Source organism: Chaetodon trifascialis, chromosome 13 (assembly GCF_039877785.1).
Source record: "Chaetodon trifascialis isolate fChaTrf1 chromosome 13, fChaTrf1.hap1, whole genome shotgun sequence".
NCBI lineage: Eukaryota > Metazoa > Chordata > Actinopteri > Chaetodontiformes > Chaetodontidae > Chaetodon > Chaetodon trifascialis.
In genome coordinates, this window is record NC_092068.1 from 24,422,501 (window position 1) to 24,436,337 (window position 13,837).

The following is a 13,837-nucleotide window of genomic DNA, read 5'->3' on the forward strand; positions in this document are numbered from 1 at the left end:
CAAAGCTGAGCTGTCGACTCTCACAGAACTCGGAGTATTGAGTCTGGTCCATGGCTCGAGTCTGACGCTCTAAACGCTGAAGTTAAACAGACGTAAACAATCATCATCCTCATCGTATTTCAACTTTAAACAGAGAACACCATGATGACCTCTGACCTCCATCCGCTCCTGTTTGACGGGGTCTGCTTCCTGCCGCTCAGCCAATGACAGGAGGTCTCCGGTCTGATCCATCCACACCAGAAAATCCTGAGCCAAACGCTGCCTCCGCTGGTTCCCACCTGCGCCGCCCCACCGGCGTCCAAACACACAAGGAAAAAACGATTCTATCAATCTGACGTTTGCTGCTCAGACGTGTCACACAGACTTCACTTTGTAATTACACTCTCATTCAAAACTGGTCAGCGTGCACGTGTGAGTGTGCACGTACCTGCTTCTTGTGACACGTCTTCATCCTCCAGAGTTTTGAGTAGTTTGGATTTATAATCTCTAAACTGGAGATATTTCAATAACCTCACCACCTTCCTCTGGTCAAGAGACATCGAGGGACACAGAAAGGGGGGGGGGGGGGGGGGGGGGTGGAGAGCATTAGATAAAAATCCTTCATGATATTAAATTTGTGTATTTCGTGTGTATTTCTGTGTTTTGCTCACCTTGTCTCGCCTCATCAGGAACAGGATGTCCTCGGCTGAAATGACCCTCGACCCGCGGAGAGCCGCCCCCTCGCAGGCCTGATGCAGCTGACACACAAACCAGTCGTTAATGAGGAGGAGGTCATCCAGGAAACAGGTTCAGATTGTGTTTGTGGAGACGACAAACTGTGTGTGTGTGTTACATTTATGAGTGTGTTGTCCATCATGGTCAGATGTGTGTAAGTGAAAAGGTGAACATTGACTGGATTTTTATTCTTTTTCTCTGCTTTGGGACTCTTGGGCTTCTGTAACAAGTGATTTTCAGGGTGTCTGATCAATAAAGTTTATCTGATCTGAAGTCACGTTTAACTTGTGTGATGCTGCTTTAAACTCATGACCAACGGCGATGTGCTGTTACGTTACCAAAGTGATGAGCTGTGTGTGGACAATGTCCTCCACCAGAGCCGCCGTCTCATGCAGAGGCCTGCGAGTGTCTCCCAGAGCGAACCTGAGACACACACATAGTAAGTAATGCAGTACATGTAGACAAAGCAGCCGTGTGGAGAGTCTTAATGAAACAGGACTGATGAATCCTCTGCTGTGAGACAACACAAAGCCCTGGATAACAGATGTGCTGCTGACTGTACGATGACACATAATTCACATTTACGTTCATTTCAGTTTGACTTCACAGGATAATTCTACCAACAACACTCGAACGGCTCTCAGATCAGTTAAATATATCCGGTATTAAAGCTCAACACTGATCATTTTAGACATTTTATTCAGCTAAAGTCCTCGAATGCTGCTTATGTTCAGCGTTTTAGAGCAGCAAGGATCAGTCGATGGAAAGTAAATTAAATGTAAACTATTCTGGTAATCGGTTGATGGTTTCAGTCATTTTCTTTAAGCAAAAATGTTTGCTGGTTCCAGTAAGAATCGGCTGTTTTTCTTTGTCATTTTTGACAGTAAATGAAGAGTCTTTGGACCAAACAAACGATGTGAAGACGTCGCTTTGGGCTCTGGGAACCTGTGATGAGCATTTTTCACAAGTTTGACATTTTACAGACTAAACAATGAATCTATTAATCCTGGAGATATTGACAGATTATTCAATAATGAGATAAATCATTTGTGAAAATTCTCTCCTGTTGTTAAATTAAAAAAAAAAACAGGTTGGAGAAAAATGATTTTAGAAAGGCTAAAGAGAAGTATTTTTTTAAGGTCTGGTACTGAAACTTTGATCACTTTGACCCTAACCCCAGACCTGAAGTTTAATGCATGAGCAGAAAGACGAGAGCCTGCACGTTCAGATAAACACAAACACACACACACACACACACACACACACACACACACACACACACACACACACACACACACACACACACACGTTGGTCAAAGCTGGATTTGCATCCAGGGAAGCCACTTCCACGATGGCAGCCGAAGCTAAACCCACATCCTGACGCTCTTTCCCTCTCTCATTTCTTCTCTTTCCCTCTGTCTCTCCATCTGTTCTTTCTATGTCACATACAAACCAAACACCAGACCCCCCCCCCCGGTTGTTGAGTCTAACTCCCCACAATCTGTGCTGTGATTGGCTGGGTGCAGCTGCCAATCACGCAGGTGAGACTGGCTTTGGTTTGGGGTTGTGGGCAGGTTGGTCTCAGGTGCAAAGGTCGGCTACAGGCTGAGTGCTGGTTTTAGGTTTTTGAGGTTTATTTGGGTTTCAGCCTCTCTGACCACCAACACCATCTCTCTGCAGCTCACACACAACACAAGGTGAGTACCCCAAAACACACACACTCACACACACACACTAATGAGAGGACACACCATGGATGTGACTGCCTTTGAAAAAGCCACAGAAAGACGTCATTTATGGCAGAAAAATGATTCTGATTCAGGAAATTTACTTTATCTTTGTGCTAAATGGTGCAATATTTTTTGGCATTTCCTCTGCTGCAGAGTTTTATTGATTAATCTGCCAACTGATAGATTTCCTCAACAAAGCAAATAATTGCTTGGTCTATAAAATGTAAGCGAATGCTGAGAAGCTCAGGAGGACGTCTTCCCACGGCATGTTTTGTCCGTCCAACAGTCCAAAAACTTTCAGTTTACCTTCACCAGAGACAAAGAAAATCCTCATAGTTGAAAAACTTGGTAATATTAGCTGATCTTCACCTAAATACAATCACAGATCATCAAACTAGTTGCTGATTAATTTTCCATCAACTCATCAAATAACCAACAAGTCGTTTCAGCTCCACCGCAGACATTTCAGCAAAATGTGTCCGTCCATTTCAGCGAGACTTCAGGTTAATCACTGTCTCAGTGTCCAATCTTAAAGAGCTTTTAGGATTGTTAAGGAGGTTTTTCTGGGAGCTGAAAGTCGAGCAATGATCTTAAATGTGCCTTGATTATTATTAAAAGATGTTGTGATATTTCTCTGACAAACTCGTGAGCTGTTTGTATTTCACTGAACACGCCTGAACAATGCCAGTGATCAAATGTTTCCCTTTTATTTTATCTAACGTTTAGCTTGTAATAACTTTCATATCTAAGCTTACACTTTAGCAAGTAAACAAGCAAATTATGTTTGTTTTTGAGTGTTTTTTATGATGTGTCATCATGAAGACACCCTGTGTTTTAGTTTTTATTTCCTGGAGGCTGTTTTTTGTATCATTAGCCGAAACACTTCACAGGGTGCTGACTGAGGTTTTGTCTTTTGTTTAACAGGTTTCTATGGCTTCAAACAGTCTGTTCAGCAGCAGCAGCAGCCCGATGCTGTACTGGGGTGAGTCTCCAGTGTGTGTGTGTGTGTGTATGTGTGTGTGTGTGTGTGTGTGTGTCTTACATCATGCTCTGCAGCTCTGGAATGAAACTGGTCCTGGAAACTGGACGGTCTTTAGAACCTGAGGCGGCGGAGCCGGCCATCGGACTGCTCATAACCACATCCACCTGTCAACGTGAACAAAACAAAGAGGCATTAAATTAGGAATTAAAATTAAAATTATTGAATTAAACTTCACGTCACACTGCATGTACATCTATAGATATCTAACCAGATAGCAAATGATGTGTATCACCAAGCTGAATAACATCAAGATCAACATTTGACCAACTACTCCAAACTGGACCCGTAAACTAACCTTTAACCTTTTCAAGGCTTCACTGTATTGATGTTTTAAACCACGCTGTTTATTTGATGCTGTGCTCCTGCTCTTTGTTCTCATCAACTGTTTTAACATTGTGTGCTGCAAAGCCAAAGACAATTTCCCACAATGTGGACAATACAGTTTCAAACTATATTCATGTTCATGAGCTACACCTAGCTAAAACTGCAGTCAAATGCTACAGTCCTGCATTGAGTCCTACTTTTATGAAGACACAGTGGTCAATGTCAACAAAAGACCATCACTGTTCTCAGTGTAGTGTGTAATGTATACTTTGGCACTTTGGGATCATTTAAACAAAACACAACCAGTCAGCTATGTAGTGAAGAACAGAAGCTGAGCCGAGAGCTTACAATAACAAGATAGCAGAACAGATTTGAGGCAAATCAAAACACCGTCCAGGCACACACACACACACACACACACACACACACACACACACACACACACACACACACACACACACACACACACACACACACACACACACACACACTAAAGCAGAGAGGACAGGTGGTGTGACCGCAGTAACTTCCCCTCCGGCAGTGAAATCTGAATGATAATACAGCTCAGTTCCCTCCTATTCAAACACTGCGGTGAATCAAACACAATGCAGAAAAGAGTGAAAAGGAAAAGACGGACAGGAGGAACAGAAGAGAAACAGAGATCCAGAGGGACGGAGAGAGGAAGAAAATGGCACTTAAAAGCATTTAAAACTCACCAAAGTTAATGAAGAAAACGCCGTTCCTGCTCCACTTGACGCTTTTTGGTGTTTTCAGCGCGATTTGATGACGTTAACAACCAGGAAGCGCGCGACTTTGGTAGTTGTAGTTTTCTACGTTGTCTGCTTAAAACGTCCTTTCTCACGCATTTAAATAGTTAAAGTTTTAATTTGTCTGAAAATAAGTTGAAGAGGGACATCATCCTATGAGCGTTTTGTCAAATACTTTTGGTTTAGCAGCTGTAATGACTGGTGTAGGAAAACACGTTGATAACGTTACAGCTAATTTGAACAAATTAGCATGGACGGTGCTAGCTAAATATCCCAATAACAATACTCATTTCACAGTATTTAATCTATTGACATATTAAACACGCGACAAAAGATAAAGAAAGGTTGAAAAATCTTTCTGTCTATCTGTTGCTCCCTCTCAGATTCGGTGGGGAAGCGTAGGCCAACACCATCACCCACCCAACGTCAATTGGATGGCCCGGAAGTGAGGTCCCTCCACCAGCGCGCCGCAGCGCCACCCAGAGGCCTGGTCCAGACTGACAGCCCAAACTTCCTCTGCAGCAGCCTGCCCCAGCACTGGAGGTGCAACAAGACTCTGCCGAGAGCCTTCACTGTGAGGAATCATGGATCTGTCAATCAATCTGTCTATCTATCTGTTCATAATGTCAAAGGTCAGCAGTTATTTGGACATTTGGCCCTAAGTTAAGCCTTCCAGGATGATCATTTTCTCAGACCCTGCACTAATCCCTTATGTTCAGTCCTAACCTTTCACCGTCCTGCAGGTGGTTGCCCTGGGCGGCGATGTGCCAGACGGCGTGGCTGTCACAGTGATGGCCGGCAACGAAGACAACAGCAGCGCTGAGCTGCGCAACGCCACAGCAACCATGAAGCAAGGCTACGCCCACTTTAATGACCTCCGCTTCATAGGCCGCAGTGGGAGAGGTAGGTGGACGAACAGAGGCCTGTGATGGGATGTTTCAAAGAGGCTCAACAGCAGTGGTGAGAAACCAGCCGCACGGGACAGTCCACACACTGAATGTTGGCATCTACCATCCAATATGGTGGGTGTTGCCTTGTAACTCAGACAAGGGATCAACAGAAAGAGGAGAGGAGCACTTCTCCTCCTCAATCCAGTTTTGAATATCTGTATTGAGCCCTGAGTCATGTTCATTTAAGTTTGTAAGAGTTTTGCAAGCAGTGTTTACAGCATATCTACCCTTTGACCCTTTGAGATGAGCTGACTTGATGTGGCCTGTCAAACTTTACTACAGCAGGTCCTCCTGTGTATCTGTGGTTTGTCGGTAAATCACTTTTAAAACCTCTATAATTTTCCTGTTCGTGTGTTCGTGTGTGTTCTTTCAGGCAAGAGTTTCACACTTTCCATCAACGTGCTGACGTCGCCCCCTCAGATCGCCACCTTACACCGAGCCATCAAGGTCACTGTGGACGGACAGCGGCTGCCGAGACGTGAGTACACAGCAGAGAGACGTCTGCGATGGCTTCATCTGAGCTTTCAGTCACATGACTTTCTTCTTATCTGTCTCCCTCTCAGGACAGAGGCAGAAGGAGGTGAAAGTGGGAGCGTTCAGGTCATCCAGCAGCAGCTCTGCACCATCAGGTACCAGAGGAGGGACGTTATTTCAGCTTGAATAATCCAGACTGAAGGTCCACTTACTACCTTTTTGCCTGAGCTTTTGACTTTATATCACGTCTTCTTCAGTGGATGGAGTTTGCTTAGTTTTCATGAAGATGGATCACAAAAGAAGTTTAATACTTGCTATAATAACCTAGAAAAACCTTGAATGAATTTCTTTTGTATCAAACTTTTACGCTCAGTCTGACACGTTTCTGATGTTTGTGTGCGAGCTGCTGATGTTGTCTCACTCCAGATTGTAGATCCTTTTCCTCCTCGCTGTGGACCAATGAGCCATCGTTCCTGGGTCAGGTGACCTCTCTGAGTTCCTCCTTCACGTCAAGTCCCAGACTGCACCACCTGCCTGCCCTGTCCTACTCCACCCAGCCCACACCTTACAGCTCCTACCTGTCTTCTCCTCCTCCCCCTCCGCTGACTCACAGTGGTCCATTCCAGCCGAGCAGCTTCTACTACGGACCGAACCAACCACTCCAAAGTACAGGGGAGGACCGCAGCGTGGTCACAGCACTGACCAATTACATCGAAGGGGCGTGTCTTTCTTTAAGGGGGGAGGAGCCTGTCTGGAGGCCTTACTGATGATTGGATGGTTTGTGCTTATGTCACCCTGAGCCTGCAGTGAAAAGAAATCCTGAAACTCGTGCAGCTGTAACATCTGTGCTGCAGTGATTATACTGTTCTTATTTATTGTATTGTTCGGAAAATATTTATGTACTATTTTATTGTTTTTTATTCTAAAATAATAATATACAGATTGGGTTAAACATTAAACAAACAATCTAATGAAATTCATCAATCAGTTTCTCATTTTCTATTAAAAGTCTTTATACAATTAAGTGTTTATTGTATCAGAGCAACATGTGTATAAGAGCCTGAATACACCAAATATCTCATTACTATTGAACAATTAACCCTGACTCAACTTCCTGAGTGTTTGACCAGCTTCTAAAAACAATTTTGACAGTCAGTCAATGAACAATATTTGGATTTTTTTTTTTTAAATCTTAAATAATGAAAAATTACTTACATGTAGCTGGTCATGTCAAACAATAAAAATTCATACATGAAATTGTAGACAGCGAACAGTCGTGCAGAGAAACAGATTATGTGACGTGAAATTATAAAAATATTCTCTGTATTTACCAGCTTGAATCAGCCTGACACTTAAAACTGACACTATGAGATGTTCCTCTTATCAGTAGTTCAAGAAAACTGGGCTCCTGATTGGCTGGTACAGGTGAGGTGGGTGTGACCATGGCGAAGCTCTCCTCCTGGAACAGGTAAAAGGTACTTCTAAGTACTGCTTAGAGGATGTACTTGACTGTCCCAGTATTTTGTCCCTAAATGTCCACACTGTTAGTTTTTTTTTTTTTTTAACAATTAACTGAATCATTAACAGTTTGTTTACTTCAGACCAAAAACAAACAATATTTCTGTCAGTGTTTAAGGCAGTAAGTCCAGAGGTGAGAATACTTTCCTCTTTGAGTAATGACTAAAGTAATCTCATTACAGTTTAAGAAGAATAAGTTACATTTGTCCATCGCAGCAGCTCAGTCTTGACTGTCCGTCTGTAGAGCATTCAGCTCAGCCACTCTCCTGCTCCACTCCTCTTCTGTCATTTCTTCCTCTTCTTCTCCTTCCCGAACGTCCGCCTCCACCTGATGCTCACCTGAAACACAGGTGATCATGCCTCAGAGATGAAAACAAGCCCCGACAGAGCGGAAACCTGAACTCTGACGTCTTTATCAATGAATGCGTTCTCACCACTGCAGGTCAGAGCGGTGCACACCCAGTTTCCACAGGCGCACACACACTTGTTACACTCCATGTGAGTTTCAGCTCCGTCCTCGAACACTTCGTCCTCCAGCGCACACTCTTCATGCACACACACACATAAGAAAACACACAGGTGAACGAATAATCTGGACAAAGTGTGTCTCAGAATATGTATTTGTCAGATTCAGCCTGGATTTAAATGTTTTCACTGTTTTTAACGTCTGTGTGTTGTTGCCATTTTATGACATTTGGCACAGATAAAAGACACCTGCCTGAGTTTGTGTGTGTGCGTGTGTGTGATTACTTCTCTCGTATGGATGGTAGGTGGGTGTCAGACAGTTGATGAACTCCGTCAAACTCAGCTTCCAGTCGGCGTTTTCATCCGACAGCTCTATTAAAGCATCGACACACAGAGACCTGAGAGAGAGAAGAACCATTGATTACACGATCGATGACTTCATTACAAAGCCTGCGTGTGTGTGTGTGTGTGTGTGTGTGTGTGTGTACCTCAGCAGCAAGTTGGTCTCCAGGCTGTCGGAGTACGTGAGGTTGAGGGCCGTCTCATTATGTTTCAGGAAGTTCAGGAATTCTTTGGAGTCGAGCTCTGAATCCCCGTCGTCGTACATCTGCAGCACACGAGCAGGTTTTAAAGGTCGTATTCAGCTGTTCTCATAAAGATGAAACGCAGAAGTATTTTTCATCTTTTAAATGAAGTTCACAGTTAGTAAAACTGTTGTGACCTTGAAGTACATCTGCAGGACGTCATTGGCTGAGGGGCTGTGAGATTCCTCTTGAATCCACTGGATCACTCTCTCTCTCAGCCAGTCGCGGTTGGACAGGAAACACACGACTGCACACAAAAACAGCAAAGAAGACGGTGACTGCAGGTAAAACGGCAGAGGAAGAGGCTGTAAAGCTACAGAAAACGAGCTCTCATTATTCAAATTTTACAACCCTGATTCCAGAACAGTTAATACAGTTAAAGTCTTGTCTCTGTTTCGTTTTTAGGATCAGCGGTTTAATTAAACTCTGTGATAAGCTGCAGACTTACTGGGGCTCACATCCATCTCTGATGGTTTCTCTGCAAACAGAAACACAAACTACAGTCACACTCTGTGCACAGCTTTAACTCTGTGTGTGTGTGTGTGTGTGTGTGTGTGTGTGTGTGTGTGTGTGTGTGTGTGTGTGTGTGTGTGTGTGTGTGTGTGTGTGTGTTTGTGTGTGTGTGTGTGTGTTTGTGCACACTGACCCAGACAGCGTCCCCTGTGCCCCACGTGGATCTTGGTCTGGGTGACGCAGGCGTCTCTGTGCAGCTCGCAGTGATTTCTGTAGGACCTGCCGTTACTGCCGCACACCCAGTGCTCGGTGACATCACAGCGCTGCGGAGGAAGAGGAGGGTCAGCAAAGGTTTCCCCAGAAATGGCTGCAGAGGCAGATTTATGACGCCACTGCAGGGCCTCAGCATTTAGCGTGGCCTGCACACATGGAGTTTTACTTCTTTTTGTTCCCCATTACAACAAAAACATTACAATCCAAATAATGCTGAACATCATGATGCACATGAATATTTCCTTTTATAGACTTTAGTAAAAGTCCACAGCTTGGACGCACTGGTGCTTCGGGCTAAATGCTAACGTCGGCCTGTTTAATAAACGAGTGTAAAGGTGAATTCTGAGAGTTTACCTGTAAGCAGCGACACACTGGTTCTCCTCGGTCGGACGACACACACTCTCTGCCTGCACCGCAGGAAGTCCTGGCACACACTGACTGATCCTGAGGCGCACAGACACACACACACACAGCACTGTGTCATGTTTTCATGGCATTTCTGCTCCACACAGTGAACAATTAAAACACATGAGAAGTGTGTGTGTGAGTATATGTGTGTTTCAGACTCCAGATGGTGACCTTTAACCTCCCACTGGGAGAGACACATGCCGTTTTGAATGACAATGGCCCTCGCCACACACACACACACACACACATTATTGAGGCAGATGGGCAGCGGTGCAGCTTCGGCCTCAAGATGCAACACAAGTGGACAAACTATGAAGTTTTAAAAGCGGCGACATGTCGCACTGATTTTCAACTTCCATTCAATTCTAAAACACACAAATTGTTACAAACGTTACAATCGTGCCTTCATGAAGGTTACAATGTTCAGTTTATGTTACAAATGTTTACGGAGGAGTTGATTCAACTACAGGGTGTATGGGTGGACAAAATAATGGAGACGCCTGTCAGCACAACGCAACAGTACCAACAAAACGCAGGACTGCTGTAGTGAGCCGGATGAGTTTAAGCACGCCGTACCTAATAAACTGGCAAATGACTGAACAAAACACACTTCAACACAAGATTAGAAACACAGATTCTCCTGAACAGATGTTTAAATATAAATTCCACACATTCCTCCGTACTTACAGGTCGGCAAACCCGACACGCATGCACATGTCGATACTTGTGAGGACGTCCTGCGTTCACTCGACCCTGACCCTGACTTTAACCCTCGTCAAACCGGGCCCCCAGACCCACAGGGACCCCTGAAACTGACCCCAACCTGAATCACTCAACTGAAGGAGACAAGGCTGGACAAAAATGTCTTCACTATCAGGGTCCAAAATTCAAAGACAGCACAAACACACACACACACACACACACACACACACACACACACACACACACACACACACACACACACACACACAATAAATACATCTGTTGCCTCCAGCTGACATCTGCTACACCACAAACCTGCTGTTAGCAACCACACACACACACACACACACACACACACACACACACACACACACACACACACACACACACACACACACACACACACACACACACACACACACACACACACTGCAGTGGTGTGTTGGTGTAAATACGTCCACGTCTGACCCAGTTTTGGCTGAAGGACACTTTAAACCTTTTCTTCTCTCGTCCTCCTTCACTCTCTCTTCACATTCATCTTTTCTTCCTCTGTTCATCCTCATTATTCTCTCCATTATCTCCTCTCCATCCTCTGCCTCTGTTGCCTTTCTTTCTTTCTTTCTTTCTTTCTTTCTTTCTTTCTTTCTTTCTTTCTTTCTTTCTTCAAATCAAAGTAAGTCTGTCTGTGAGGCTGTATGAACATAACCTCTATGAGCTGAACGCTAACATTTAGACCATTAGTTCAAAACACAAAGTCCAGCTGATGCAGGTGAGAACGTGGTGAGCTTTGCAGGTATTTGGTCATAAAGCAAAGTACCAGACACATTAAAACGTCGACCTGATGATCACAAAGTTAAAAGAGCAGCTGCAGAGGAAACGCTGAGTGAAGCAGACCAACATCCAGCAGACTGTGTTTAAAGCAGAATTACAGCTGAGAGCCTTAATCACACACATACCTGAGGGCCTGCTCACTGTGTGTGTGTGTGTGTGTGTGTGTGTGTGTGTGTGTGTGTGTGTGTGTGTGTGTGTGTGTGTGTGTGTGTGTGTGTGCACGTGTGTGTGTGTGCACGCGTGTGTGTGCTTCTATGTTCCTTCAAAAGTATTTGTAAACAAGACTATAAGTTTTCAGAGCATATTTCAAATTTTGACACCTTCCTAAAGTGTGTATCCTCTTTACACACATTCACACACACACACACACACACACACACACACACACACACACACGATGGATATATATTAGCTCTTTTCCTGCAGTCAGAGGTCGACATCAGTCTCTTCGGAGTGACTCCTTGTGATGGATTTATGTCGCTCTTGTGATGAAGGAAAAGTGAAAAGTTCAAAGAAAAGCTGAAACGCCGTCACTGGAGATATTTCTGCCCTGTGTTTCCGTCAACACACGTTTTCAGCCATTCTCCCGCTTTCCTTTCCAAATTCCTGCTTGTCATCTGAAATTAATCCTGGTTTGAATTTAATGTGTGTGTTTTCATGCTCAGAAATACAAAGGACATGAGAGCACAGGTGTGATGTACATTTACTCCTGTTTTAGTGGCACTTCAAGGTATTCAGTTCTCCACTTTATGCAACTTAAGACTTCTGCTCGACACCTCAGAGGAAAATATTGTACTTTTCACCCCACTGCTGCTTGTCTGACAGCTTTAGTTACTGATTACTTTTCAGATTACAGATTTTTAGACGATGCCTGTCCAGTGAAAACACTCCCTGTACCTGAGCCAGAGGAGAGGAGGAGACAGGAGGAGAGGAGAGGAGCAACGGCAGCAGGAGCGCAGAGACGATCCACATCTGGAGAGGAGAAAATATGAGATTTATTATCATTAAAAAATCATCAAATTATCTTCACATAAGGCAAATATAACATTTTACTCATGCTACCACTACTAATGATGCTATGAATACTTATAATAATAATAATATTAAAGCAGCCCTACCTTGGCAGTCTAAACACAGCTTGTCCTGAATCTGTTGTTCTGTGATCAATCAGTCAGTGTCCTTAGATTCAGTCACTCTGATCAGCAGTCAGTCAGCGATACACAAAGTAATCACAAGGTGGTAAATTCATATCCAAATAATCAGCACGGATCCGTTTAAATGAGGAGTTTACATCCTGTGAAGGCTTCTGCTTCGATCTGTGCTGAAACAACATCTGAGATACAAAAAGAAAGAGGGGGAGGAGGAGGAAGAGGAGGAGGAGGGATGCTGGGAGAGAAAGGAGAGCAGCTGTCCAAAGCCCCTCAGACCACCCCTCCCTTCATGCAGCCTCCCAAACACACACGAGCTGTCCTCGCCAAGAACGAGGAGTTAAAGGCACGCGACCGGCTGACATGTTGAGACGCCGAGAGGAGAGAGGAGGTGAAGCTGCTCTTCCTCCGACGGACGAACAACGACAGAAGAAAAACAAAACCTCTCGATATTTTTCTGCATGTTTAAACTGAATTTTAAATCAACAAAACTGTTGATTTTCTTTCCCAAATTGAGATTGTACGTCATTGTTACCGCACAGAGTACAACAGAACGCAGCTCTGCCCACTCCAGCAGCTGGTTTGACTCTGTTGTAGCGCCACGCGGTGACCAGCAGGGGGCAGCGTCTCCGTGTTGGATTCATAGACGTCATTTACGCGCTCAGGTGGAATAAGGCTGCCGGGTCACAGGTTTTCTGTCCTTGAATTCATTTGTTCTATATGTCATTAAACACACATTTGCAATGAAGTAAAAACCAGTTGAAACCCAGTGAATTCTGATCTGGTGTCCAGTTTGTAAGATAAATCCAGTGATCTGCAGACAGGATCTCTGGATCTCTGTCTTCTCTCTACTGAGGCAACAAAAATGTGCATCCGTCACTGTTTTTCTTCTAATTCTGTCAAGTTCAACCCTCCTGAGTGCAGCCTTACCGGAGCAGTGGTGGAGGTGCAGCTGGACAGGTCAGCAGGACACAGTCAGCCCCTCATACTGGACCTGCGTCCATCGGAGTCACCGCGCTCGTGCCGTCGCTCTCAGGACGCACGGCGCACACGCGTGTGTGTGTGTGTGTGTGTGTGTGTGTGTGTGTGTGTGTGTGTGTGTGTGTGTGTGTGTTGTAGCCTGAAGTACCAGAAGCACAACAAAAATTAAAAGCACTTTTTTGACAAGGTTGGAGGTCACACCCAAACACACCTGTATCCCATCAGCCCGTCCCCATGCAATCACCTCATGTGACAGACACACCCACAAAACACTCAACCATTAACGGCTCTATAATCAGAAGGATAATAAATCACTGCAGTCACTCAGGTCCATGCAGGTCTGCCCTGCAGCAGCTTCGGGTTCATCAGGCCGTGGAGGTGCCTCTGCTCCCCTTGTTGCTCCGCTTTTCACTGCAGACAGTCATGACTGGCTCTCCTTTCCTTTGCGCCCTCCTTTATGTTACACCCTTGAC

The 13,837-nt window shown here is 44.6% G+C and overlaps 4 protein-coding genes across 7 annotated transcripts in view; 2 read left to right on the forward strand and 2 right to left on the reverse strand.

Moving 5' to 3' along the window:
- The window catches only part of supt3h (SPT3 homolog, SAGA and STAGA complex component), an 8,565-nt gene extending 3,961 nt beyond the window's left edge, over nt 1-4,604 (reverse strand). For all 4 annotated transcript variants that reach the window (XM_070977432.1, XM_070977430.1, XM_070977431.1 and 1 more), the window contains exons 1-7: nt 4,527-4,604; nt 3,487-3,590; nt 1,053-1,137; nt 651-737; nt 428-524; nt 157-278; nt 1-76 (exon numbers count right to left, since the gene is read on the reverse strand). In XM_070977432.1, the coding sequence (XP_070833533.1) occupies nt 1-76; nt 157-278; nt 428-524; nt 651-737; nt 1,053-1,137; nt 3,487-3,578 (559 nt within the window). In that variant the 5' untranslated portion in view covers nt 3,579-3,590; nt 4,527-4,604. The remainder of the gene's footprint in view (nt 77-156; nt 279-427; nt 525-650; nt 738-1,052; nt 1,138-3,486; nt 3,591-4,526) is intronic.
- Nucleotides 1-13,837, forward strand: part of cdc5l (CDC5 cell division cycle 5-like (S. pombe)) — a 28,516-nt gene that overhangs the window by 10,587 nt on the left and 4,092 nt on the right. The gene's annotated exons all lie outside the window — the stretch shown is intronic.
- runx2a (RUNX family transcription factor 2a) lies at nt 2,379-6,768 on the forward strand. The gene is made up of 7 exons (XM_070977434.1): nt 2,379-2,411; nt 3,369-3,426; nt 4,961-5,151; nt 5,321-5,480; nt 5,901-6,005; nt 6,091-6,156; nt 6,428-6,768. Exons 2-7 carry the CDS (start codon nt 3,375-3,377, stop codon nt 6,766-6,768), a joined length of 915 nt encoding a protein of 304 aa, XP_070833535.1. The 5' UTR covers nt 2,379-2,411; nt 3,369-3,374.
- On the reverse strand, nt 7,269-12,991 carry LOC139341098 (follistatin-related protein 1-like). The gene is made up of 11 exons (XM_070977433.1): nt 12,354-12,991; nt 12,133-12,207; nt 9,649-9,738; nt 9,215-9,344; nt 9,017-9,046; nt 8,706-8,815; nt 8,473-8,591; nt 8,270-8,382; nt 7,954-8,064; nt 7,721-7,858; nt 7,269-7,460 (listed from the first exon to the last, which is right to left on the reverse strand). The coding sequence occupies exons 2-10, from the start codon at nt 12,205-12,207 to the stop codon at nt 7,740-7,742; spliced, it is 897 nt and encodes a 298-aa protein (XP_070833534.1). The 5' UTR covers nt 12,354-12,991; the 3' UTR covers nt 7,269-7,460; nt 7,721-7,739.